Raw genomic sequence first — 27,572 nt, forward strand, 5'->3', positions numbered from 1 at the left:
TTCATGTCTGTTTTTATGAAACCTCCGCGGTGGAGGAGGATGGGGTCCCTCCCAGCGGACGACCATCTATCCATATACCAGGCGCTGCGCCGTCCTGCTGCTGCCAGAACCTCCAAACAAGCCCAAGGTCCTATTTACAATCTCGCCTCCGTAAAGTTTGTGTCGTGCTGATGAGATGCAGTACCGACGCATCATCTTTACCTGTGACATTTTCACTCAAACTAATATCTCAAGTTTGTAAAGCAGCAGCAGGATTGATATTTGCATCTCCAGATTTAGAGAGAGGTGCTGTGCTCTGGCGCCCCCCAGAGGTCCGACTTTGTCATTTGAATATCTTATGACAATGATAATAATCTAATACTTTATTATTTAACTCTATTCAGCTTCTGTTTTCTGATCTGTGCCCTGCCATCAGCATCATCTGTAAATTAGTATCATCATGTGCACACAGTTCTGTAGCCTATTATCCTGGTTTTAACCATATTCAGGACATGATATAGAACATGACCTGATTATTCATGGCTCTGCGTGGTTCTATCAGTGTCAGGTTACTGTTCATCTGTGTCTTTTTAATGCCTCTCCTGACCACATTTTATAATGTACAGTACCAGTCAAACATTTGGACAAACTTTCCCCGGTCACTCCAGCATTAACAGCAGCGCTGTAGAGTTGTGTTCACCCTAAATATCACTGCAGTGAATGCAAAACTGGCTTTGAGCAAACATCCGTATTTCTACCTTATCATCTGTTTGAACACTAGTCTCCATTTACAGGTGCCCACATGAGAAGTTAGGCCTCAGTTATCTGTAAAAAAAATACTGTCATAAAGACTTATCTAAACAAACGGAGCCTGTTGCCTGTCGAGGATGAATCAGGGTTCAGTGTTACCGACAGAGGGCGCTGTTGTCTTTTGCAAACAGGAGAGTCCCAGCCTCTTTACACAGTCCATGGTCCCAGCCCAGCAGCTCAGCAGCCGCCAGCAGCAGATGACTGTCTCCGTGTCTCTGCGCTTTCACATCAACAGGGTTAAATGTGTGTTTTCGCTGTTGTGAAACTTTTCGTTCGACACAACTAGAGAACAGTTATTTTTTCTTAAATTAGAGAAGCTCCGTCTGGATTATTTCATGGCTCGACTTTGAAAAACAAAAAACAAATCCAGTGTCGGATCCGAGAGAGGCCAGGTGAGTATCGAGTATCGGCGGAGAGATTGCATGAATGATCTTTGAGCAGCTGTAACATGTCATGATAGCTTTGTGTTGGTTAAACAACAGCAGCAGCAGCAGCTGGAGAACTGGGAGCTCCAGTCGATTAACACAAACCACGAACATACATATGTAAACAAGAAACAAGCACACCACCACGATGAGCAAAATGTGTGTTCATCAAGTTGATATGTCTGTTACATCTGCCATATGGGATTTAGGATGTGAAATTGTGAGTAAATAACATCCTGTAAATACACTGGATGGTGAACAGGTGTGTGGAGGCAACGTAGGTGACAGGTGGTCGTATAAGAACAGAGGAATAGAGGAGGGAACGACCTGTTTCTCAGTAACATGGAAATGTGTTTCTGTGAAGCTCAAGGCTGTTGTTAAAGTGCAGTGAATACCAGAGAGAGATTTACAAACAGGGATATGGCTTACAGTTTTCTTTGATAAAATAAAACCAGTGTGGAATCAAAAGTTTATGCCATATGGAAAGGCATGGACAAACCAGAGAATACTATATAAACTCTCACAACAAATTGTGAGGGAAACACTGTGAGAAACATGTTAAATGTTTGGAGGAGGAAAAACATCAGTGATTACATGAGGAATAGAATCAGCGTTCAAAAACCAGAGTGCAAAAACTCATACTCAAATGTGTCAAATGTGGGTTTTTTTTTTTACTATTTTTGTACAAGGCCTTTTTACTTCTGTCTGATGCTACACATCAACAATATTAACAAGCAAGCATCCTGACCTCACTGCATTGCACATTGCAGTGAGGTCAGGAGAGGAAGATTGCTCGGTGTCACTGTTACAACGAGAATAAGGCAGTCTGTTATCTCGGTTAAGTCTCTGTAGTACGTCTGATTTTTAACCTTGACTACTAATCTTTGGTTGTTGTGTCAGCCTCAGCTTGGCCCTGAAGCTCCACTGATGTGGTTGTGGCTGCAGGTGCTGGTGCTGGTTTGTGCTGCTTTTGAGTCCACACAGATGTCAATATGATACAAGAATGACAAAATAAAACTTTCTTCTTTTTTTTTTTAAGTGGAGAAATACATAGGCCTTTGTGAAAGTGCACGTTTTGTGCAGTGAGCCAGTGCAGAATAGCTGCAACAAATGATGATTTTCATTATCAACTAATCTGTTTATCAAATTCGTCAATTAGTCTATGAAATGTCAAAGGAGAGAGAAAATTGCCCGTCACAGTTTCCCAGGGCTTTAGGTGTCACTTTCAGATTTGTCTCATTAACAGCTGAAAACCTAAAGGTGTTTAATTTACAATTATATAAAACAGAGACAAGCAGCAAATACTGACATTTAGGAAGCGGTGCAACACGCTGCAGACATGCTTGAAGTTCAGTACCCTTCCTAGTAGTCTAACAGTGAGCTGTCTTAGGGGAACACATGGTATTAGCACAGTAACAATGATTTTTGCTGCTCACCAAACTGATGTGGATAAATAGCGCTTTCAGGCTGTTTAGATGGTTTGAGCTGTTGACATGTTTATGTGTCTGTAAATCTTCAGAATGAGATTTATGTGAGCGTGTTTCAAACAGAACTGTGTGTGGAGTTTACGGCATCTCAAAATGATTAAACAGGAATATCTGACATAAACACTTAATGTGACTCTTGATTAACTCTGTAACGGAGCAGAAAAAGAAAGGAATCCGAGTGCTTTTTTGTGACTCCACCTGTGTGAGTTTTTGGTTGCTGACGTGGGTTTGACCATGTTGCCTGGTTACACCACAGTCACTGGTACAGACCTTAGTGCAGTTTAATCTTGTGAGAGTGTTGCCCCCGCCGCCCGCCCCCACCCTCCCTTTGCCCCCTCCCTTTGCCCCCTCCATCCCTAGACTCAAATTCCACGCTCGGCCTCTTGGGAGCTCGTCTGTGCGTCACTGGTCTGGTCACAAAGACCTTCAGAGAATGCTTCCAGTCAACACAGAGGAGCTGCCGCGCTCAGCCTCCAGCCCTGTTAGTCCACAGCGATATGTGAAAAATGCTGCGCTGCTTTGACACACGTCAGAGCTCACGTCTCGGCCTCCTCACCGGAGCATGAGCATTAACTGCTTATCGGAAAGTGATGCAGGCTTTTCACGACGGGCTCTAATGGCTTTCCGTCACAGATACTTGACATTTTAAAATTGATGATATGTTTGCATGCACACTGTTGTCCCAGTAATTGATCTTAAAATGATCTGGTTCTAGCTTTGCAAATGTGAGGATGTCCTGCTTATTTTGGGTTTTATACCATTGGTCAGACAAACCAAGTAACTCAAAAGTTGTCACCTGAGAATTTGTGATTTTGCTTAATTTTTTATTTTTTACTCTTTTTTTTTTTTTTTTTTTTTACTTTTTAATCCGTGACCCCACATTAATAAAAAAAACAATTATTATGGATTTCAGCTGTAAACCAAAGTCCTGGTTGACTGTTAGTAGTTACAGTATATTTAGCTGTTGTGTTCTTTAAGTTGAAGTTCAATATTTATTGCCACCAAGTTGAGGAGCAATTCTTTACATTAAGTTGATGTAAAGAAACTGTTTCACTCCTTTTGATGCTCCTGTGTGCTGTAATGGTAAATGGACTTCACTGATAAAGTCTAATCAACCACTCAGTGGAAGCCACATTCACCCATGCATTCATATAGAGCTTTTTCTAATATACACACACATTCACACACCGATGATTCATTGAAGGAAATTTGGTGTTCAGTATCTGGATTGACCTTCCCGTTAGTGGACCACCCACTCCTCCTCCTGAGCCACAGCCGCCCCGCTCTAACAGGCAACGATCAGGAATCTGGATTAGGTTAAAATAACATCCTGGTTTCTGTAGAAAAAACCGAGAGTGCAAACACAGTATTTAGTTTGATATAGGTCCATTATATAGACTGGCCTTTGTTGGTACAATATCTTAAGTGGATTTAGCTTGTGATGAGGGAATTAGCACATTTTTTTGGGGGTATGAAAGCAAATATGTTCGACTGGGATGTGACGCCGATGTCAAATAGCAGAGTGTTGCCTTGAAATAGCAGATTGCTGCAGGTTAATGCTTTATTCTTACTGTCAGTCTGTTCGGGTCATGTGTTTCTGATTCAGAGCAGCAACAGGTAGAAGCCACATGTGGTGCGTATGTTCCTGCGTATGTTTGGTGGTAGGTTTGACAGAGTATTGATTGATAGTAGTTGACCTCAGAGTCATTGATGTCTGAATTAAGAGAGCAAAGTAGGGCGCAGTTTGGTTGCTTTTGAATTTGTCTTTGTAGTTATAGCTCATAGAGCCCCTGGGACTTCAAAACTCTTTAGCCTTTGATCAGACAGTGAGAGTAAAAAGTGCTGCCTCACTGCTGCCCTTCCTGTCCCTGTGGCAGGACGTCCTTGCAGCTTCTGGGTCGTTGTCCCCGCCGAGTGACACGCGGGCCTGTGTGACAGCAGCCAGGTCACCGGCCGGCGTCGCCCTGTATGTGGTCTCGCTGACATTGTGGGATCTGTCATGTCGCTGCAGTAGGACATTTATAGATGTGTGCTTTGTGCAGTCCCACATGACATGCAGCTCAACTGACACAATTACACAGATCAACTCCGGGTCTCTGTGGTGCATCTGTGCAGCATCAGGGGAATGAGTCTCCTAATAAAGCCACTGTCATTAAATTTAATTATCTTCTCTTTATGCCCGCCCTCCGGTCAGCTGCTGCCTGTGGGTCAGGTATGCACTGATGTGTAATTAGTTGGATAGGTTGTACTATGTATGTCTCTCAGGGTATTTCAATTAAACTAGACCTATTGAACACAGATGACCACTATATAACAAAACAAGTCAAAATTACACATTTAAAATGATGAATAAAGGAAAACTGAGATTACACATGACACAGATTTTTACAGCTCAGCCTTGTACTTTTTTCTGTCCACTAAGATATTAGAATACCTAAGTTGCAACAGCAAAATACTGCAAATTTAAATATTTGTTTTGAAGCAAGAACACCATGCATATTTAAAAATTTAAATTTAATTTCTATGACATGTGTCCCTGATTTAACTGGTTCAGTGTGGGACTCGTATTTGTATGAATATGTTTAATATTGTTAGGCTACTGATAGCAAAACATTTCCCCCTGATATTCTACATATAAAAATGGATTTAACTAAATACTTGCACAAGTGAATGAATGCATGAATGATAACTGTAAGGATGTTACTCATATCCTAGTGAGGAAGTGTTTGTATGTACAGTTTAACACATTTGTAAATCAAGCTTTATATTGATTTCATTATATGGTAATTCCCGTTAGGCTACATTATTTTTCTTATACTGACATACAACAATTCTCCACCACCCTGCACTGATACTGGACAGCACAGTAAATTACATGGAGGGAAGAGGTTGCTTAGCAACTGGAACACAGCAGGTAAAACATCTTTGGTTTCAGTATTGTACAATAACAGAGCTCTGGGTGTTAGTTTAACACATGAACGGTTCTTCCTACTGTGATAATATGTTGTATTTCTGTGTCATATAACTTGGACTGCTTTGCTATAGGCTGAAATAACTCAGAGATTCACTCGACACACTGACTCAAGCAAAGCTGTGGTTCACCCTAAACTGTTTTATTTTGTTATATTCACTTTGTTTTTTTTTATGTTTTATCATAATTCAATGAAGACGGGCTGTTTTAGTCCTGTGTTCACAAACATGCCTGCTGTAAACAAACCTGTGGCAGTGTCATAATTGAATGGTAGCAGTGAAAGGTTCATATCTTAGACTTGGACTCCGGTAAAGCTTTTGTTTTCAATCCCAAACTGTGCTTTTAATGAATCATTGGAAAAGCACAAATGCTACTTAAATATGCACTAAACCATATTTATTATATAAACAATGGATCAAATGATACCTCTAATGTGAAAGGTGTCATCCATAGTCACAAACACACAGAGATTTATCACTGCCTACTGCTAACGTCTTCTCTGTAACAACTTTATAAGGTGATAATAGGTTAATATTATTGTATAGCTTCGTTCTCTGCCTCAAGTGGCCAATATTGTATTATTGCTACTTTAATAAATGTGAGCATACTGTATAAAGCATTGCCAGTTGGCATATGTAAGCATCTTCGCGTAGTTTCCTGACCCTGAGATCAAGAAAGTCTCCTTCGTAAAATCCATTGATAATTATCATCATTATTATTATTTTGCAGGGCAATTTCCTCAAGTAAATTCTCATTTTTATGTTTAAGATATGCGTATGATGGACTAAGCCTTTAAACGAGGGAGAAATGTGAGTGCTGAAAGCAAACAGAGAGAAGTGTGAGCAGTATTTGGGACTGTCTACTCTCCAGTTCACACCACACACTACCAAGCCCCACCCCTACTTGTTGTGATGGAGAGTGCAAAGACACACAGAGAGTTCTCACACCAAAGGACTGGCCATATAACTGGTTTCACTGGAATGTGGTAATGAATGCAAATAGAGTAGAGGCTCGAGTATCTCCGCCCACAAGCGACTCGGCCTGCCAGCACTCAACGTTTTTCCCTAAGTGATGAGGCAAGTGGTGTCAGTGGACTGGCATTCATCGCACTGTGGGAGCTTATGGTCTCACGGTCTGCTGAGAAGACTGATGGATAAACAGTTTCCTACAAATCTTGTCAGTGTGTCTGATGAGGTTTAACTGTTTGCCATTGTCTTGAACGTTGATGTTTTCCACCTTATGCTCACTTCCAACTCTCTGGTGTTGGAAACCCATTTAGTTTCACTGGTTGGTTTGCTGTCATAGCTAAGTGACAAATTCTAACACATTCACTTTTCTTTCTTTTCCAGATTTATGCTGATCACAGAGACTGGGACACCCAATACATGCTCCTCGAGACCTTTTCCCACACAGGTCAGTGTCTCTGTTGTAGACCGTGTCTCTCGTTCGAGTCAGCTGTTGCCACCAGCGTCCCCAGCCTCTACTGTAATTGAGAGAAGGATTAGATTACAAACATTGCTACACCAGTCTATCCATTATTAATCTGACCCAGTCTCCATAAGTCTTTCATATCTGCAGTCACACTATGAACGGCCTGTGCTGTGAGGTGCTGCCCTCTGGTGATAAAAACAGAGTTTACAGTGCTGTTGTAAATGGCGGCGAGCAGGCTGTAGCAGTTTGAATATGTTTTTTTTTCTTATTCTAAAATGTGTCCCGTGGTATCATCGCTTGCTGAGGGGAATACCACAGACTTTACACATGAAGTCCGGTCACGTGTAGAGGTTGAATGATGTCATTTGAAAGTTCACCATAGCTAACATGAGGCTTCAGTAGTGGTCGTCTGTTGAGTCAGGTGGGAAACTCTGACAGTCACAGTAGTTTTATTACGAATTCCACTCTTTCTGTTGCCGTGCCTCTCCTGTGGCTCAACAGAAACAGGGATCATCTCACTTTCTTTAACTTTGGAAGATGCATACTTCATTTGTCTGACTCAGACTGCTAAAGCCTAAAACGAAGCTCTGTATGGAGATTTTCCCCAACCACTTACAGTGGAATTACATTAGAAAGACATTTTGTTTCCAGCCATCGTAAACAGGAGGAATGATTACAGCATCCAGTAACTATTTCAGTGTACATGTGGGTATAGCAGTACTGCATTAAAAATGTGAACATATCCTCTAAGCAGCTAACGCCTTGTAGTAATAAATTTACTCCACATGATGGCAGCATTGTGCAGTCTATTCCACTCAGCTGTAAGAAAAGCAGTCATCATTGTAGTGCTCTTCCTACTATACTGTATAATGCTTGAAAAAAAAAATCAGTTAGCTAAAACCCTCTTTCTTTGTTTATTTGCTTTTGCTATTGAATCACTGTGAATCAGGGAGTCATCAGTTTTTTTTATAACTTTAGCATGTACACCTGCTGCACTCCTTTTTTCTATTTTTATCTGTATTTTCACATGTGATGGACATTCATGTGTGGTGGCATATGTTGCTTAAAGGCTCATCATCGCAGTGCATTAAAAGGTTTTTCACGCAGGAAATATTCTGCACATATGTGAGTGCAACACAATAAAACTCAAACTTCCCCTCCGTAGGGAGAAATGAGGCAGGACAGTGGATGTCTAATGGCACCCAGAGAAAGAAACATTGACCAATATCAGCACAAGGTAGTTTTGAATTAAGTTAAGTACAATGTCGTTTGTGGGGCAGTCCCTCAACTCAACGGAAAGAACAGGACATAAAACTTTTTAAAATTAGCTCTAGCTCAGAAAAAGGGAAAATACCAATAGATGTAACTTCCTAAACACACACATATTATGAGAGGGGAAAAAAGTGACCCAGTCGACATGCAGGTGTTAAACAAAGGCTCTTTTTTGCCAGTGTGCAGGTGTGTTGCTAATCAGCTCCAGGGCCTCTGTCTATTGTGCACAGTTGGCAGAAACAGAAACCTGCTTCCTCTTAATGGATTCAGCACTGATACCACTGGTTATTTGTGGGAAATTATAAATCATCCCAACCCCTGCTTGCATTTTGAACACCTGATTGTATTGATCATTACATAACAACAAGGTTTCGGGTAAGGATGTTTACTGAATACACTAGACCGGGGTGTAGGTGTCAGGTTGAATGAAAGTTTGGGCTTGCTGCAACTTGAGCTTCTCAGTGCCGGGATGTGTGTTTATACATGTAGGAGGAGGTTTACACATTTACTGCATTATTGTTGCACCCGGGGGAGATCTCAGGCCTCTTCAGGCATGTCCTCCATCCTGTTTCATAAGTATCTGCTCATATATGGGCATCTTCCTTCCTTCTGCTCTGCTGCACTACGTCCGCTTCCTGAACAACCAGCTCCTTCCTTCCAAATCTTCCTCCCACTCCTCCCCCCCGCACCACCCTCCTCATCACGCACGCACACACACACAGACACACACACATACACACTCCTACTCATGTTGGTTAGCTACGGGGCAGAGGCGGGAGTGGCTGTTCCTTGTGCAGGAAGTAATGTGGTTAATACTCATTTGATCACCAGTTCTGATGGCTTGCATCCATGAACAGCAAGCCGGCACTGGTTTTGTATGGTTTATGTTTTTTTTTTTTTCGTGGGTGCAGGTTCCATCTGTAGCCATATGTTAATGCAGATGGAAATAGCTCATATGTCTGCACGTGAAGCTGTGTGTTTCTCTCATGCCACACATGCTACGCTTTGAATTTCTTTAGAAGCAGAAGAAAAAACCTGTTTGATCTGCGAGAGACAGATCTGAATGTATTCTTTTTCTCATGTACAATATCTTCAGAAGCTTTCTTCTCTTCCCAGGATCTATGATGTAGTTTGTGTTGCTTATAGAAATAAATCTTTGACTCGCAGAGATTTATGTTCTCAATGTTATTTATGGACATGGACCTCCGATTCTGGAAATTCAAACCAGGATCTGTGTGCACTGGGTGGCCTCTGAGTGCCCTAGATGCATGCAAATACCACTTGAGATTAGCTGTGCTATCTGCACAGCTATAATGTAGACACATGTTGGCTTTGAAGTAGGACTAATAGTCTCATTAACTTTTTGCCACAGGGCTTAGAAAGTATCACTAGTGTGCCGCTGGGGCTTCTTCAGCCACTGAATTCAACCTTTTTCATGTTCACCTGAAAAAATATTTACAACATGAACCACATGCATTAGATTAATAATATAAATGTTCTGTAGTTTATTAGCACAGGGACGTTTCCCGTGTGATGCTTTATGGGAAGAAAACAGAATGTTAACCCCGTGCCAACATCGAGCCTACACAAAACCATTAGTGTGGATGAATTATTACTGCAGGTTCAGATGTGCAATTACCCCCCCCCCCCCCCCACCCATTGCCTCTTTGTGACATATTATCAACCCACTCAACAACTAGGTCACTGCAGATCCTGTTTCCATGGGTAGGATTCTCACAGAACTGCCTGCCAGGTGCTGTCTTCACCTCTGTCTGCGGAGGGAATTGCATGCAAGGTTATGTGTATATATTGTTTTTATCCAGGCTAGCGTCATGTCTCTGGGGATGGATACGTCAGCAGGCCGGTCTACTGCTTACTTATAGGTCCAGCACGACGACCAAATCTCCACGACTATTGGATGGATAAACATGAAGTTTTGCACAGACATTAATGGTCGCAAGAGGATGAACCCTGCAGATTTTGGTGATGCTCTGATTTCTCTTTTTTCTTCCTTTTTGTTTTTTTTTTTTTGTGAAATGTCTTGAAAGGGAAGTGCGCTGATTTTACACATCAAATTCTGTACAGGTCTTGAGGAATACTACGGCATATGTGAAGTGGTTTCAAACCTTTTTTGGACACAGAGGCAGCTGCAGAAAATCAGATAAAAAATCTGAGCCTGTGATGTTAGCCCGCTCCGCATCTCTGCTTGAGGCTAGCCACTAATAGCATTACACACTTTCAATCTTGGACTGAACTGTTAGCAGTCTAGTTGCATTGTGGGTAATGTAGGTGCCAGGAGTTGACAAGGAAAAAGAACATGTGGAATAAAAAAAAAAAGATGATAGGATGCTTCACTGCTGAAGTGGTGGGCTGCTCTTTTGAGGATGAGGATGAATCCTCCAAGACTGCCTGACCTCTCTTCTGCCTTCACCAGCAGGTCAAAGTTTTCACTTATCCAGAGAAATATCTCCACATCTATTAGATGCATTTGCACAAATATCTGTAAAATATCACTTTAGTGATCCCAAATGGTTCAGACATTCATATTCCCCTCAGGATGAATTATAGTCACTTTGATGATCTCTTGACTTTTCCTCTGATGCATCAGGTCAAATTTTTCATTTGTTCAAAACGTCAGTCTACGACCAAATACCTGTTTAGTGCTTTCTGTTTAGTGGTAATTAGCAAATGTCAGCATGCAAACATGCTAGACCAAGAGGGTGAACATGCTAAACATTATCCTTGTTTAACATCAGCAACATGCTAATGTTAGCTCAAAGCACTGCTGTGTTGGAAGTACAGTCTCACAGAGCTGCTATGGTGCTGTAGACTTGTTTCAGTTCTTTGTCATTCTACATGCTTGTGTTCAATATCCTACAAAGTGCTTCTGCATAGCAACACAATGTTTTCTCTTAAAAACCCCTGTAATCATGGCAGCAGGGTCCTGACAATAAACAGTCCACACAACTTTCTTTATCTGTTCAGTTGCTGCCGTGTCCACTTTGAGACACTCTTGTGCCACGTGTCTGCCAGACAAGAATTCCAGCCACCCTGATCTTTGCTGGAGGAGCCGTCCAGGGAATGTCGGCATCCAGTTAACAAACATAAGGGTCTGGCAGTTAGGAGAGGAAGACCAAGCAGCAGTCAGGATGTCACCCTGCCCAGAAAATCTGCCCAGCCACTGGTTACATGCCTGACATTCTTTTCTACAGGCTACTCTTTCCTGGTTTGATTTTTTTTTTCCTGAAACGTTTTCCTCCACCAGACGGTGGCAAAGGAAATATTTTCCAGTCCAGAAATAAGTTGTCTTTGACTGCTTTGCCTTGCACGTATACACTTGGTGGTCTGTAACGCTGTAAAAATGCACCTTTGATTGATGTTCATTAGGGGCGAAACAGGGTGGTATGCTGCTCAGCATTGCAGCCGCGTTCCATTGGAGTTACACTGTTCTGAAAACAAACCGCTGCAACCGGCCCGCACATACTTTCCCTGTGAGATCCTGGTCGGTGCTTTGAATGAATACAGCATTATAATGCTCCAAAATGCATGACTGAAAAAGGCTCAGTCATCAGTTGAAGTCTCTGCACCAGACAGGGTATGAATATCATATAATCTATGTCATTGTTAACTGAGGTAAAGCAGAGAAGATGAGTTCCTTATTTTAGATAATAAGCAGGTTAACATTGCATTAAATAACAGACCTCTGCCCTTTAAAGGAGCAGACTTGTCTGGGTCTTTGTAACCTCATGATGGCATAAATGTTTTCACTCACGTAAATCATTTACTCTAGCGTGATAATGTGTATTTAGAAGTGTGTTTACCTTGGATTGTCAAACCACATTCTGGTATTTGTTCTCAGGAAGAAAAGCTGTTGAGTTTTACCTCCACACAGTGACACAAAGGTTCTGTAATAAATCTTGTGAGTGCATTCAATAGACTGTGGTAGTTAGTATGCACGTGTGCAGGCCTTTGAATTAAGATAAATGCATATTTCACATTCCTCCTTTGCAAATATCTATACATTTCCTTGGAATTTTAACTCTCATAACAACTGTCACATCCGATTCACGTGTTGGCATTCATCTGCTACTGAGCAGCATAGAGAGCATGAGACAAACGTGCCTATTTGCATGAGTGAAGGCACAACAGGAGTCATACGGTTTTGGCTTTTGCCACCACACCCAGGTCTATACTGAACCTACACCCAAGACTCTTTTTTTTTCCAGATTCTCTTGTTGCTGCTTTCTCATTTTGCAGAACTTCACCATGATGAATTGTGCACAACTGCCACAACTTCAAGGAGGAAAAGAGATGTGTCTCCTCTCTTCGCCTTATCACAACATGAAAGGTCTTTGCCCCCACTGCTTGAGAGACTCTTTCATTCTTAGTTTCCTCAAAATGAAACTGTGCAGCTCCCCGGTGGAAGAAGAAGTACTCAAATCTTAAAGTGGCTATAATTAATATTTTCACATCAACAATGAATCAAGTGGCAAATATGGAAACAATGTGATAGTATGTAAAAGTGGTCACTTGCAGTGTTGAACCCACAGACACTTTTTGTCTGAACCTACAGCTTCCCTCGGTTTATGGAGCTTCATAGAGAGTTTCAGCTCATTGTTTATCTGTTCACACCACTCTCTTACGTTGTTGCTTTCAGCCACAGCAGGCAGCTGTTTTCACTGGAAAAGCTCTAAAATAATGTTGCTCCATAACGATAAAAAAAAGATATGATTTTTTTGCAGGAGCATTTTTGCCTTTAATATGAATCCAGGCAGAAAATAAGGGATGAGATAGAGAGAGGCATGACAGTCTTAGACACAGCTGCTTTGAGCTAAATGCTGATTTCAGCATGCTAACATGCTCACAGTGACAATGCTGACATGGTTAACATGCTGATTTTTAACAGGTCCAATGTTTAACATGTTCAGTCTTAGTTTAGCATATTAGCATGCTAACATCTGCTAATCGGCACAAAATACAAAGAACAACTGTGGCTTATGGGATACTGCGAGCATTGCTGAAATGCATCATATTTTATAATCTCATCACGTGTTTTGTATGTAAAATGTTAATCTGCAACTGAACTAGAAACTATAGCTGTAATATACATGTACAAGGTGCAATATTCATGTCTAAAATGTGTAAGGATAAAGTGCAATAACGAATAAATACAAGTAAAATAATAGTACTATAATACTTATGTACTTTCCGTCTCAGAGAGAGTTATATTTTCCAGGGATGCTGTAAACGTTTCTCAGACAAACAATCAGCAGGAAATAAATGAAACGTGTGTGTGCTCCCTCTGAAAACGTGCACTTTGTGCCTGCAGTGCTGCAGTGACCCTTGCGCGGATCTGGGTGAGGTGCATGTTTGGGATTCTTTCACTGTTAATAATACCTTCTTCATTGCTCTGAATCGCTCAGCTCACCGTGTATGCAAACTCTCTGGTAATAACGTGTAGGGCCAAAGGGCAGATTACTAATGCACCAAGACTTCAAGCTCACAATCAGGTGGCTTCCAGACAGAGAGATGTCATGAGACAAAAGCTGCAACCAGTTGTGGAGCCTCCCTAAAAGGACACTTTGGAAGTGGTGTCCACCCCAACGGCTCTTACGTCCACAGCCCTCTCCTCTGCCTCCCCCATGGCTGCTCATTATGTGCTGTTTAGTGCTCACTCAGCTCTGGGGCACTCCAAAGTTCACAGGAAGGAAAAGAGGGGGGAGTCATTCCTGTTACTGAGGTCAGAAGGCTGTGTTTTTTTCCCAGCCCTCCCCTTATTCTGTCTCTCTCTCTGTCTTTTGTTCATCATGATAAGCAGTCAGGTGGCAGCAGTGAGGAAGCCTCCCTATCACCTACCACCAACACGGTCCCTCAGTGCTGGGCATGTGCTGATTAGATCGTCCTCTTTAAATACACACACCACAAGACTTCTGTCATTTCCTAACCATTAAGTCTCTATTACCCTGTTGATGCAGTCACTCTATATGCATGGTTCAAATAATCTGTCATGCAACATTATACAGCTGATTCCATTTGATGCATTTTTTTTTTTTTTATTGTGTGCAATATTAGAATTGAAATGCATTGCTCCGAGTGGTGGAGCTGATTTTCTCCAGTGTAAAGAAGTTCATTAATACTCTGATCCACAAACCAAGTATCTGACATGACTGATATTTCTCCACTCAAATTTCATGAGAAACATCATGAGGAAGCTCGTTGTCAAATTCTTCCCCCACTGTATTTTCAATCTGAGAATATTGTTTTTGATGCCAGTACAAATTAAACTCATTTAAAGGGGGATGGTTCATTCCCTAACCTTGGAAACAATAGTTTGCAATAGGCTGCCATATACAGTAGCTGTTGTGGAGCTTTCAATCACATAACAATTTTATGAGAACTGGGTGAACTCCATCTGCAGAGGAAGCTCCACAACAGCTACTAAATGGAGAACATAAAGCAGAGCTGCAGTTGCGTTATTGATCTTATCGTAGAACATTAATGTTGAAGTTATGTCTTTAGTGTCATAGCCTGTTTTGTTATGGGAATTTTGGAGTTTTAGCAATCTGGGGAATTCTGCAGATAAAAATGTTTTCACAAGTAGTAATTGAACTGGGTGATTCCAGTAGTTTTAGATATATATGTTTTACATTATAGTAAAAACATAGATATAGGATTTATTGTTTCCCTACCAGGATTTAGTCCTAGTAGCAGAAACATCATTTAGACATTTCATGGTTTCTATTTTACGAAAAATAGAAACTGATCAGTAGAAAAAAAAAAATGGGAGAGTATTCAGAGCCTTTATATTTCGTGGGTGGTCAGAATTTCCTCAAGGTTGAGGGGTTGCAGAGGGGAACTCTGGACTTACAACATCGTGTATTTCTAAAATCCTTGCAACTGTCCTGCATGGAAACGTATCTATTATCCCGCAGCTGTTAAAATGAAACCTGAAGTATGAAAGTTAAAAAGTTAAAAAATGAAATGGTGCTTGTTGCTGAATGTTCTCATGCACAACAGTGTTGTAAAAGTGGGGGCAGAGGGAGTTATTTTAATATAAATGTACTAGAATTTGTTGGAAAACGTTACACCCAGTAACCCAGCAGTCTGTATCATGCTGAGTAAACCTTCCCATGAAACAGAATCAATAAAAGAAAGACACAAAGAAACCTTAGCATGCATGTGAAATGATGACTGTGTGGGTGGGTGTCTGCTTGCAAGGCATGGGAGGCGGGAAGTGGGGAAAAGGTGAGAGAACTCTTGTTAGTAACCTCGAAGGAATTGCATGAAAAGGTCGGCTCTGGAAGCTCGGTGAGGCTGGGGAGGAAGAATTGCTGATGTTTATCCTAAAGCAACAGGCCGTGTAAGAAAAAAAAGAAAAAAAGTGTGTCGCCCTCTCGGATTGACATGTTATTCAGTTCTCCGTGCCCTCACCCGACACTGTTTGCATCCCATATTACTGGTTTAGATGCTTGATCTGAAGCAAGCAGAACACGATCGGTGTGTGTTGCAGTTGGAGATGGAATGAGAGGAATTTTCTGCAGCTGGTTTTACATTCCCACATAGTTAGAGTGAAAGAGCTGATTTTAATGCACAGAAAGAAAAAAAAAAAAAACCCTGTTAAGCAAAATGCACCAATTTCTGTTATTCACATGAAAGACAGGGAGGTGCATTGAGCTTGGAGTGTAAATGCCTGATCGTTGTAACAATGAGACCTGTGACTCGGTTTGTTTGGTGCCATGTGAGAGCGTCAGGCTAAAGGTGGTGTGAGAATGTGGGACTGTGGGTTTACTGAATTCCTATCCGGTGAGCGGAGCATTGGTTTCTGTCTAGACAAAGCTCAGTTGTCGGGGAGACCCGTGCAGATCCAGGGCTGCCCCGGTCTCCAGGAAGTATTGGTGGGAGACAGCGGGCTCTTTTTTTTTTTCTTTTTTCTTCATCCTGCTAACTTTTCCCTCCTTGGGAGATTTCAACGAATGCAGTCAACTGTTCAGAGCAGAGTTTTTTTTTTTTTTTGGTCGGTGGTGGGAGTTTTTCTCCCATGGTAGGGTGGAGACAGTTTGGTGCATTTGGGCAGAGATATCAACGGCATAAAATTCTCACTGCTTTCATGTCTCCCACTCAACAGGAAATAGCAGCCTGGCCCACCTTGCACACAGGGCATTCACAGACACACACGCACACACACACACACACACACACACACACACACAGATTCATGCACTCACTGGTGTAGGATACTGTGTCTTATCCATTGAATTTGCAACTTTTTACCTCCTGACACCAAACCACAAAAGCAACTCTCAATATCTGTGCTTGTGGAGCCGCTCTGTGCGGCTCTATTGTCTTTGAGTGAACGAGATAAGACAAAGACCGTCAGCGTGACGACTCACAGCGCCGGACCAGGGAGCAGACAGGGCAGACTAAAGGGTTCATTAACTGTTACACTCAGCTGTGCCCTGAGGGCTCTTTCTTGGAGCCGTGTGCGTCGTTCCACTGAAGAGGCAGTTTCTTGTTTTCAGAGGATTTACAGTGATGACAGCTGAGTTATTAGGAGAAAGTAATCTGATCTGGAAAAAGACAAAAATAACCCAAACTGTATTCGTTCAAAGTTTTCCACACTTGTTGCTGGATTTTGAAAAAGAGGAGGATCATTAACCCTTATAGGCTGCAGGACCTTGTGTATGCCAAAGGGCGGCTGTCAGGGAGAGTGGGTCGTCCACTAATCGGGAGGGTGGTAGTTCAATTCCCGGCTCCTCCAGTCCACATTGTGAAATGTGCTTGAGCAGAAAAGCGCTGTATGAATGTGTGTGTGAATGGGTGAATGTGACTTCCATTGTAAAGCACTTTGAGTTTAAGAGTAGATAAGTGCAGTCTATTCAACATGCCTTTTCAGGCAAGTTTAGGCCCATTGTTACTGTCAATCTTAAAGTAGGAACTTAAAACTGAGAGTAGACATAGATACCAACTCCAGTATTACCCAGTATAACCCTAACCCTTTAATAAGTGGAGTAGAAAGGGTTTGTTAACTTTAAAATATGTTATAGTATAGTCTGCTTATGTCCCACAACCTGAAATATAATTTTTATCTTCTAATTCTTCTTTTTTCCCCCACAGTTATGCACTTCACTGCCCACCACTGGATGGCTAACAGAGGTCTTATCCCCTTTCTAAAACCCTGAGGCCAAAGGAGTTGTCTCAAATTTAAACTATTCCATCACGTAACTTGTAATAGTTATCATCCTTTAAAACAGATGTTAACTGTATTAACTTAGTTAGGGACTTGCATGCATTATGCTGCTGTTGTTGATAAATGCACTGAACACAGAGTACAGCTGAGGCTGATGGGAACATCATTAGTCTTGATAATAACAGCACCTGTTTCAGGGCTGTGTAGTTCAAATTGAATTTCAATGTGATGATGACACTAGAGGAAAAGTCACAGGGTTAAACTAGAATTACCGCTTCGCGGTTGTACTGTATGCCTCCGCCACTCAGACTAGTTTCAGATTACATCCCTGTTTATTCAGGATAATACAGAATATTAACCGTTTGTGTGAAGTGTGACATTTTGTCATAATTAATGTGTGAAGTCTTGAGTTACGGCTAAAAAGTGTTCTGTGTGCATCCTTGTGTCCCAGTGGACATTTGTGCCAAATGTGAAGAGATTCCCTTGAGGAGTTCTCGAGATACTTCGTTCAAAAGGCTAATAATATGTTTTGTGAAGTCACTGTGACCTTGGCCTTTGACCTTTAGCCACCAAAATCCAATCGGTTCATCCTTAAGTCCTAGTAAATGATGGTGTTAAATTTGAAGAAGTTCCATCAAGGCGTATGTGCGATATGGGACAGACGGACAGACAATCCGAAGACAATGAATACAAATTCTTCCTGACAGGGACGTGATTGTCTTTACCATACTTCATGGCCACCCAGCGAATAACTGTCAAGACATCTCATACAAAACCATAAATGTCAACCTCATGGTGGCGCTAGAGGGACAGTCAGGGGATCACCAAAGGCAGCAGGATTCATCCTCTGGGGACCATGAATGTCACTGCAATACATCCAATAGTTGTCGTGATATTTGAGCCGGGACCAAAGTGGTGGAGTGACTGAGTGTGACACTGCCATCCCCAGAACCACGCCACTGTCATGACAAAAAAATGTCATTCTCATTATTACACTTGAGTCATAAGCAGTGATCTGCATGCAACAGCTTGGCATGATGACCCCCACCCACATGCATTCGTGTGACAGCATTTCTGTATTAATATTAGCAGCTGGGGGCACATTGCGTTGCATCTGGCCTTCCAGATTTAACTTCAGACATGGCAGAGCAGATTCTCTGTGTCACTTTTTTTCACTTCTCTAATCTCCCCAAAGCCAAAAAAAAACAAACAAAAAAAACAATCAGCTGAACACATGCAGGATGAAATGTAGTAGAAGAGAGCAGCACCTGGTTCAGGGTTGTTTTAGCTGCTTCTCTTCCATTGATTTCTAAAAGTCACCAAAACTTCAAAGACAGCCCCTAATCCGTGGATGTTACTCACTATACCTCTCCACAGGGTGTGTATGAAGGGCCATGCATGAACTTATATCTCAGGGAATCAGAAGCACATTACTCAAAGCTTTGAACTTTTAAACGGCTGTGACTGTCTGGCCGGCTGTGTGACGGGACACACACACACACACACACTTATACACACTCACAGGAACCTGTTTTTCTGCACATGGGGCCCAGGTGGGAAGAAAAGGACAGGATGACAGAAACTGGAGTGAGAATCTGTTGTCCTTCAGCTGACCCCACCCTTGCCGAAGCCTGTTCCCTGCCGCTGCAGAGCTTCGAGGTCGGGGGGGGGGGGGGGGGGGGGGGGGGGGTACAGTGAAGTGTGTGGAGTCCAGGGAGAAACTCGCAGCCCGTGACTCAGTGTCTTGGAAGCCTCATCGCCTATTTAAATCTGCAGCGTGAACACCGACGCCTCCTGTGTTTGTTTTCATGTTGGCTGACTTCACACATCTCTTCACACAACACTTTTTGGACATCATCCATGACGCCTTTAAAAATCTGTCACCATCAAAGCTTGTAATTGATGATATGTTGCATAGACTGGAAGGTTATACCTTTAGTCATACAGTTTGTCTCACCAGAACGTGGAAGAGACATTGTTTGTGTTTGTTTCACATTGGGAGGCCTCTGTCTCTTTCCTCTGCACGCCTGACTGGACAGGCTGGCTCCCAGATAGCATCAGGCTGTCTGAGATTAGCACTCATGAGGGCGCAGTTAAACTTGTAAAAGCTCCTCTAGACTCCTGTCCCGGTGCCTCTGTCCTACACAATGCCCAAACAGCAGTTGTGAGTGTGGCACAATACTGATAGCCCGTCTGCATTGTCACTGCGCCTCTCACATGTGCCTAAGCTTCAGAGCTTATTGTCGCGGCAGCCACAGATCCTGGCCCAGGAGCGGACTGTGGAGGCTGCTGCTGTTGTTGCCAGGCAGTTTAGCACTGTTTCGCACAGATAATGGAGCTGCTCACTGTCCCACGGCCCGGCACTTTTGGAACTGGACAGCTGATAAGTAATCATTCAGGCTGCAGCTCTCAGCCTGCCTTCTGTTTATCAGACGCTGAAAAACACCACCGTAATCGGTGAACAAGATGCTTATTATGTTTGCTTGTTACACAATTAATGTGATAAATGCTTGGAAGTTTGTTTTCACTGGTGAGGAGATATGTCTGATATAATGCATAATAGTGGAACACAGTTCAGTGAAATTATAGGGCTGCAACAACTGGTTGTTTTCATTGGGATAGTGTGATATTAAAGGTTTGTCTATACTCATGCTCATATGTACACTGAAGCCATCTTTGTCCAATTTAGTTGTTCCTACTGTTCATACTGAGAAAAATCCACAATTCTTGCTCTACGCAAAAAAAAAATGCACAAGTTCAGCTAAAGCTAAAATGAGGCCTCAGCAGTCTGTCTTGGCCAAATCATGTTGGTATCTTGCAGTTAGTCTTTTTATGACAAGACTCCCTGTTTGTGCCTCCATCCCTCCACTACACTACTGCACAGCAAAGAGATATTGTCTGTCGAGACACAAAAAGGGATTTTTCTACTAAAAATCAAATAGCTGTGGTAGATGCTTCAGCATAGAGGGACATGTGAGTACAGTTTTGAAACAGACTCTTTCTCTTTTTTTTGATTGATTTAAAAACACAAGAATATTCAATTTAAAATCATATAAAACAATGCTCACATATGAGAATTTGGAAACTCAAACTGACAGACTTTTGAATAGCAAATATATTTCTATATATACAGTATATTTTATTCTAAATTAAAGGCTCCTTTAACAGTTGCAGCCATAGACTGTACAGTATATAAAGGTGGATGAAGGCTCCATGACGTCATCCATCGGTTTGTGAAGAGCAGTTTTGAAGCTCAGAGTGGGCTGCTGCGCCGTCGTCTTCATGGCAGTGCCTGACTCCGCCTAACTCCTGGCTAAACCAAAAATGGGCAAAGAGGTGGGGCGCGTGTGGAGCCGAGACTTGCCAGTTTATGGCAAGCATACGCTCACCCACCAAAACTGCTTCCTGTAAACATATTTATTTCTGCTATTTCTGTTGGTCATTTGAACATGGGAGTCTATGTCTGTTATAATATATAATAAGGGAAGACAGTTTGTTGCACCATCATCAATTATATTGTTTTATGTAACTTTGCACACAGTACATCTGCCATATTGCGATGCATGTAAAAGAAAAAATCTTATCAATATTGCTGAGACACACTAAAGTTCTTTGTGTATTTGTTCAGGCAGCAGATCTAAGCAGCGAGTAGTTCCTCAGGGCAAAATGTGGTGTCATAAACTCTGCAGGACCTCTGTGTTGGCACTGCGTGAGCCCACCTGTGTAAAGCTCAGCAGCCACATCAAAGAAATCTCCCTGCTGTAAGACTTCAAATGTACTTTTTTTTTTTTTTTAATCAATGCTTTCAGTGTGCCACATGTTACATTCACCACCCGTAAGTACACATGCTGGAGGCAGACAGGCACACCACAGCTGAAGGCATTGCTGACATTCTTTTGGCCAGAAGGATTTTAAAGGTTCAGTCCACATACAGGAATTACACACCCTACAGTGACAAATTTCCCTGCTTGTTTGTGTTTGTTTTACTGGAGTGAGGTCTTTTTTCTCATTTGTTTGACTGAGGTCTCTATTCAAAGATAAGATTATATGGCAATTAGGCAATAGCTTAAAATATATGTTTTATGTTTTTTTTTATGCAGCTTCAGATTTTGCATATAATTGATGTCGTGCCTCAGAGTTAAGAGTTAATTGCAGACAGAGTTGGTCACACATATGGAAGGTTGTGTCAGTTATTAAACATTAAAGCGACAAATAAACGTCTGTCTTAATGCTAAACTAAGCTAATCAGGCTGTAGCTGCAGAGTTAGCATACACACAGATCACGGTATCAATCAAAATACAGAATCACTTCTTTAATTTGTAATATTTTAATTGACAGCGCAGAGACCAAATATAAAATTAAAAGAAAATGAAAAAAAATAAAATAAAATACAGTACCATTCAAAAGTTTGGACGCACTTTCTCATTCAAGTGAATGGGAAGGTTGTGTTGAAACTTTTGACGGGACTGGTATATTTATATTTTCATAACAAAGCCTCGAGTCTGCGGTGTGTGTTATCTATAAACACTGACAGTCCAGTAGAAAAGTCACATTGATGCGGTGCATTAAATCTAGATGTCGTCTGTAAGACTGTTACAGATCCAGCAGGATTACTGTAAAGCTGCCCACCACACAGCCGGAGAGAGAGAGGATTATTTGAAGTTCAGCACTTTTGAGGTGAGCTGCACAGCAGAGTCTGTGTGTGTCCACACTGGGGGGGGGGTGAACCAGTCCTGGTGCAAGTGTGTGTTCTAAACTCATTCACCCCTGCCAGGCTGACTGCTGCAGACGATTTGCCTCTTGTGGTATCTTAAGCCTGAAGGGAAGAGTCTCTATAGTCCCTATTTCTGTGACAGCTGGTGGAACTGCAGCTCTACTTCTATGGATCAACTAATTGTTGCTTCTAGTAGAAGTTGCACATGGACAATTGTTTATCTCTATAATTATGATAGTAATGTGAATAGACTTAACTTTTTGCATTGTGATTACATTTTGGGCTAAATGCAATGTCACTGTAGTTTGTGAGCAAACAATTTGACAAGAAGAGTGAAAGAACAGAAGAAAAAAAGAAGCCCGAGTATGATTTAATAACATTTTTTCAGTGCTGTGAAGTTACTGGTTTCCATTCGTGCCGCTTTCATAACACTAGTACAACCAGGGGCTGAACAATAGTGCAGTAAAACAGAAAACACTTAGCCTTGTTAATTTCTTTTACAACCAGTTACGCCTCTTGTGCCCCCCTCCAATTGTAAGAGCTCTGTAGTAGCTGCTGGCGTCACGGTGTCTCTGCATATGTCAGTGAGTGGACTCCAGCCCTCCTGTGACGCAGCTCTCCCTTTCCTGTGTCCACTCATGCCTGGCCAGTGCAGCTGAGGGTTTAGAAATTACAGCTGTGTTGATAACAGAGCCACACCATGAAGTGCTAAGTTCCCTGGAACAGTGAGCGCAAAGGTCAAAAAGGCTGGGAAAACAGATTGTTTATACAGTGTTAAAATTAAATTGAACATGAGCATGCACTCCTTAGGAAAGCCAATGTTCTGCTATGCTTTCCGTTTCCTTGGCTCCTGGCCGGTGTGTGTAGCTTCTATTTTTAAAGTCTCCACCCCATATTTAATCATTTACACTGCAGAGGGCGAGTGGCGATGCTGCTTCCTGTGGAGGAAGCGGAAGGGAGTAGGTGGGAGAATTAGAGGGATGCATAGTCTTGTCTCCTGTCTGTTGTCAGTTCTGTAGTTTCATCACCCTTCCATGTCAGTGTGTCCCCCTCTTTTGTGATATCCTGCACCAAAACACAGAGCAAACATTTCCTACACCACATGTCAGAGATTATTTCTGTCTGTCCCACAGAGCCACTGTCTGGTGTCTTTTCTTCATTTGCTCCAGGAACAAGAGCTGCAGTTGTTGGAAAGACTGTGAAATTCTCAATTATTGCTCAACAACATATGCACTCTGTTCTACTATAAACTTGAATACATGGTGTTCTGTTCTTGCAGTAGAAGATGTTCCTCTTCCCTCTGTCTTCTAAGAAATTATGTTTGTGCAGAACGGAAAAGAAGCACCACCTCTTTTGCTCAAAGGCTGCTTCCCCTTTGAGCTCTGCACTGCAGTTGGTCAGGGTGAAAGGAAGAAAATTACAACTGTGCAGCCTCTCCTTCAAGTAATTCAGAAAGTGACGTAATGAGCTGGTAAAAGTAAACCATTGTATCCTGGAAGCAGGAATTGTGAAACAGGATTCCGTTAGGTTGGGCCACGGCTCTTACGCACATTGAGTCAATTCCAGATTAGGTCAACTGTCACTTCTGAGAAGTTGCACAGCTCGATGGATGGAACATGAAGTAACATCTTAGTACGTACACTTTATAATTTCTGCCATATTGTGCGAAGCTGCTCATGCAATTACATTCAGTGCTGCAACCAAAGATGCAGCTTTGATCTTTTTTATATTTTTTTTATGTTTATCTTTTAATTTCATGCTAGCGTCATGGCCCCAGGGGTGACTGTTGATCTGTCCCTCTCTGTCGGTCTGTTGGTCAGTCCACGACTTTGATCTAAACTGAAATATCTCAGCGAATATCTGTTAGACTTTGGTGATTCTCTGACTTCTCCTGTCACCAGCAGGTCAAAGTCATCACATATGATGTGAAATATCTCAGCGTCTAATAGATAAATCCTGTTGACTTTGGTGATCACCTGAGTTTTCCACAACTTGCTGACTCTGCCTTCCCTGTTCTTTATGTTTGGTGATAATTAGCAAATATTAGCATGCTAACACGCTAGGCTAAGACGATCACAATGGTAAATGTTGCATACTAAGCTGTTGTTGTAATGAGCATGCTATTCGGCTGACGTTAGCATTTAACCTAAAACACCACAGGTACAGTCTCATAGAGCTGCTAGCATGGCTGTAGCATGCTTAGCCTTGTTGTAGTTCTAGGTTTTATGGAAATATACCGTGGATAAGTCCAGTGATTCTAACCCTATGCCTTAACAAACAAGTGGTGATGTCAGTATGAGCAGCAGCTATTTCTCAATAAAATTCCCAGCAAATCCTTGGAAAAGCCGAAGAATACATGGGTTATTTACAACTACGTGCCTGTTTCGACTGAATGTACCACACCCACAGCAAATTGGTTTTCACTAGAAGTTGCAGTCATGACACTGTCAGTGTTATTCTCCATACAGGATAAAAATAATTTTGTGCTGCTCATTTTATTGGCCTGGAAGGATTCGACGAGGTCAATCATATGCTTATCATAATTTTAAGCTTCATTACGAATGGCAAATTTATTGCTCTCTGTATGACGAAGTTGGTCTTCATCTCCTTATTTTCAGCGTTGACTTTACTGTTCCAACTAGCTCCCTCACAACTTGTCACTCATAAATATCTGCATTATATATTCCATTACTTACCTAGTCATAGATATCGTATGCATACTAACCTTGGCCAAACAGGTGCTATGGATGTTTTAAATGGGAGGAATTGCAAACAGCTTTCAAGATAGATAAATAAGGTAATTAGTTACTAGTTACTATATAATACCAATAACAACATCAAATCTAAGTGAACTTCCTATAAAGTCAATAGCAGCTTCTGCAGTATAGTATTTTTAGCAGCAGCTTGACCTTTATGTTGCTTCTTTAATCCCTCAGGAACAGCTTGTTGCCAGGCAGCATGTGAATAGATTTATTACACTGTGACTTTGTTGGGTTCCTTTGTGCAAATACCCACTGTATATCTACACTAATTAATGTACATAAAGTGAGTGCATTTTTTTTTCCTTACACAGATTTAAGCACAGCTGTCCAAAAACTGCAATGTCATCAAAAATGCAGAGCTCCAGCAGCATCGCTCAGGCCAGGCGGACAGTGCAGCAGCTGAGGATAGAGGCCAGCATCGAGAGGATAAAGGTGTGTTTATATTCGTAGTCATTCACCCCGAGTGGTCTAAATGTAAGTCAAGCTAGATGAGTGTGTAGATTGATTTCTTTGCAGGTGTCCAAGGCTTCATCGGACCTAATGCGTTACTGTGGAGAACATGCCAAGAATGACCCGCTGCTCATGGGCATCCCCGCTTCAGAAAACCCTTTCAAGGACAAGAAGCCTTGCACTGTTTTGTAGGGGAACACCTGAATTCTTGCTGCTTTTCATTTTGATGCTTATGAGGGGAAAAAAAGCTGATAGTAATACTGTTCACAACCTGCCTTAAGGCCAGTGCACCCCCATACTTTTTCCACATGCCTGCTGCAGTTTGATAAGGAATATATTTCTCTCTGCCTTTCAGCCAGATCACAGTTACACCAAAGAACAGGCACAAATCTGAAGCTCTGGCCTCGGCTCAAAGGTTTAGCTCAAGCAAGTTTGATCAAAAGTTCGTACGGAGGCTCAGTGGCAACTTTTTTTTTTTTTCTCTGTGTAGTGCTTTCTTACAAGATCTAGAAAGCCACAGACCTCAGCCTGAAAGGAACTGTGCCATTGAGGGAGAGTTCCTGACTCTCTAATTATCACAGCAGGCATAAACAAGCCCCCTCAATGATTGGTCCAATCAGATCTAGGCTTTCAGCTTTCACCTCTTACTTTCATCAGGCTTGCTTCAGGAAATGGTTGTTGTAGTTTGTGTGCTACTGATAATGAGCGCTCGAGATAATGATGTCCTGTCGCAAGACGACTAAACTGTGCTGTCCATTACAGGAGGACAAATTACTGTTGCAGCATCTAGTCACAGTCAGAAATACTAGTCGTCAAAAATTAGATATTAAATTGTTCCCAGCTCTTTCTAAAAACATGTATAAATTAACATTTCCAAAGTTAAAACATTGATTGGATTTTCACTTTTGAGATTGACTTTTGGATATAGTAGTATGGTATTATACAATATATAGTAGTAGTCTTGCAGTGCAGTGTAGTGCAGTGCAGCTGCATTCTGGAAATGCATCCTAGTTATGCAACAGACCACCACTCATTTCAACTGAATCCAGTGCAAAGTCATTATATATGATGTCTGAAAGTGATGATTAATTTTTCTAATTCTCAGAACATTTTGTCATGCATTTGCCTTAGAAATGAATGTACAACATTTGACCTTTGAGTACACCCATCTGTTAATATGAGACACACGTAATGTTTGCATAAGGTAGTGCTTATTCATTAAAAATGTGGAAACAAATATTGCAGCCATTATTCCTGAGGAAAATTGTTCACGACCAATCTGTGCCATCTCATCAGTGTCTCTATCAGACTTCTGGTGTCTCACCACAAACTTGGCTTGGCTTATTACCGTTTACTATTACTCATTACTATTCAGGCACTTTGAAACCTGTAGACACCAGATGACTGTTATACTCGTGAGTTTGAAACATTCCATGTTTACAGTTGCTCTAAAGCTTACTTTGACTTTACTATGAGTATGTTAGACCGGCAGTATATAGCTGTAACTTTTCATGTGTGTGTTAGTGCTCATGCAAAGCGTAAGCAACTAATTTTGCAATTGTACCAGCCAGGGCCTTAATAATGAAGTAATCCTGCTTCAACCTCTTGACTACTTTTTAGTCACACAAGTGCTGTTGTCTAATACTGTGAATGAAAAAGGTCCTTTAGGTGAAGGAAGTGTATCTTACAATAGGCTATGAACCCTGTGTATGACATCCTATTTCAAAATGACACAATGTCCAGTAATGATTTGTATTAAGGTTTCTCTCATACGTCCATAAGTATAGTAGTAGAGTATGTATGTCCATGTATCACAGTATGTGCTTGCTTGTAACTGTTTGATGTACGTGATTCAGTTGAACCTCAACTTGAAATTTCGACGTTAATTCAACTTTTTGAATTAAAACCGAATGTGTTGTTTTAGATAACAATGTATTTGATTGATTTTTCTAGTGAGTGTGAATTTGTGTTTTTATTAGAAAAACACAGTTACAACGTTTGTGGTTTCTCACACATGGTGAGTATGGTAACAACATACTCTATGTCATGTTTGTGGTTTTACCTGTTTGTGGTAAACTCAAAT

General features: G+C 41.6%; 1 protein-coding gene across 4 annotated transcripts; it reads left to right on the plus strand.

The window, feature by feature from the left end:
• Positions 1 to 52: 52 nt before the first annotated feature.
• On the plus strand, positions 53 to 27,570 carry LOC111232040 (guanine nucleotide-binding protein G(I)/G(S)/G(O) subunit gamma-12-like). 4 transcript variants are annotated; one of them, XM_022759384.1, is made up of 4 exons: positions 53 to 127; positions 7,022 to 7,085; positions 25,351 to 25,471; positions 25,556 to 27,570. In XM_022759384.1, exons 3-4 carry the CDS (start codon positions 25,379 to 25,381, stop codon positions 25,679 to 25,681), a joined length of 219 nt encoding a protein of 72 aa, XP_022615105.1. In that variant the 5' UTR covers positions 53 to 127; positions 7,022 to 7,085; positions 25,351 to 25,378; the 3' UTR covers positions 25,682 to 27,570. The 4 variants fall into 4 exon arrangements, with proteins under 4 accessions (XP_022615105.1, XP_022615104.1, XP_022615106.1 ...); XM_022759383.1 differs by lacking the exon at positions 53 to 127 and adding an exon at positions 974 to 1,181; XM_022759385.1 differs by lacking the exons at positions 53 to 127; positions 7,022 to 7,085 and adding an exon at positions 23,855 to 23,909.
• The last annotated feature ends 2 nt before the right edge of the window (positions 27,571 to 27,572 follow it).

Source organism: Seriola dumerili, unplaced genomic scaffold, assembly GCF_002260705.1.
Source record: "Seriola dumerili isolate Sdu_G_001 unplaced genomic scaffold, Sdu_1.0 BDQW01000321.1, whole genome shotgun sequence".
Taxonomy (NCBI): domain Eukaryota; kingdom Metazoa; phylum Chordata; class Actinopteri; order Carangiformes; family Carangidae; genus Seriola; species Seriola dumerili.

What these genes read in the sequence shown, in the direction of transcription:
- LOC111232040 (XM_022759384.1), top strand. Translation starts at nt 25,379, where the DNA reads ATGTCATCAAAAATGCAGAGCTCCAGCAGCATCGCTCAGGCCAGGCGG. An exon ending in CCAGCATCGAGAGGATAAAG is followed by an intron (nt 25,472 to 25,555) that starts GTGTGTTTATAT and finishes ATTTCTTTGCAG; the next exon opens with GTGTCCAAGGCTTCATCGGA.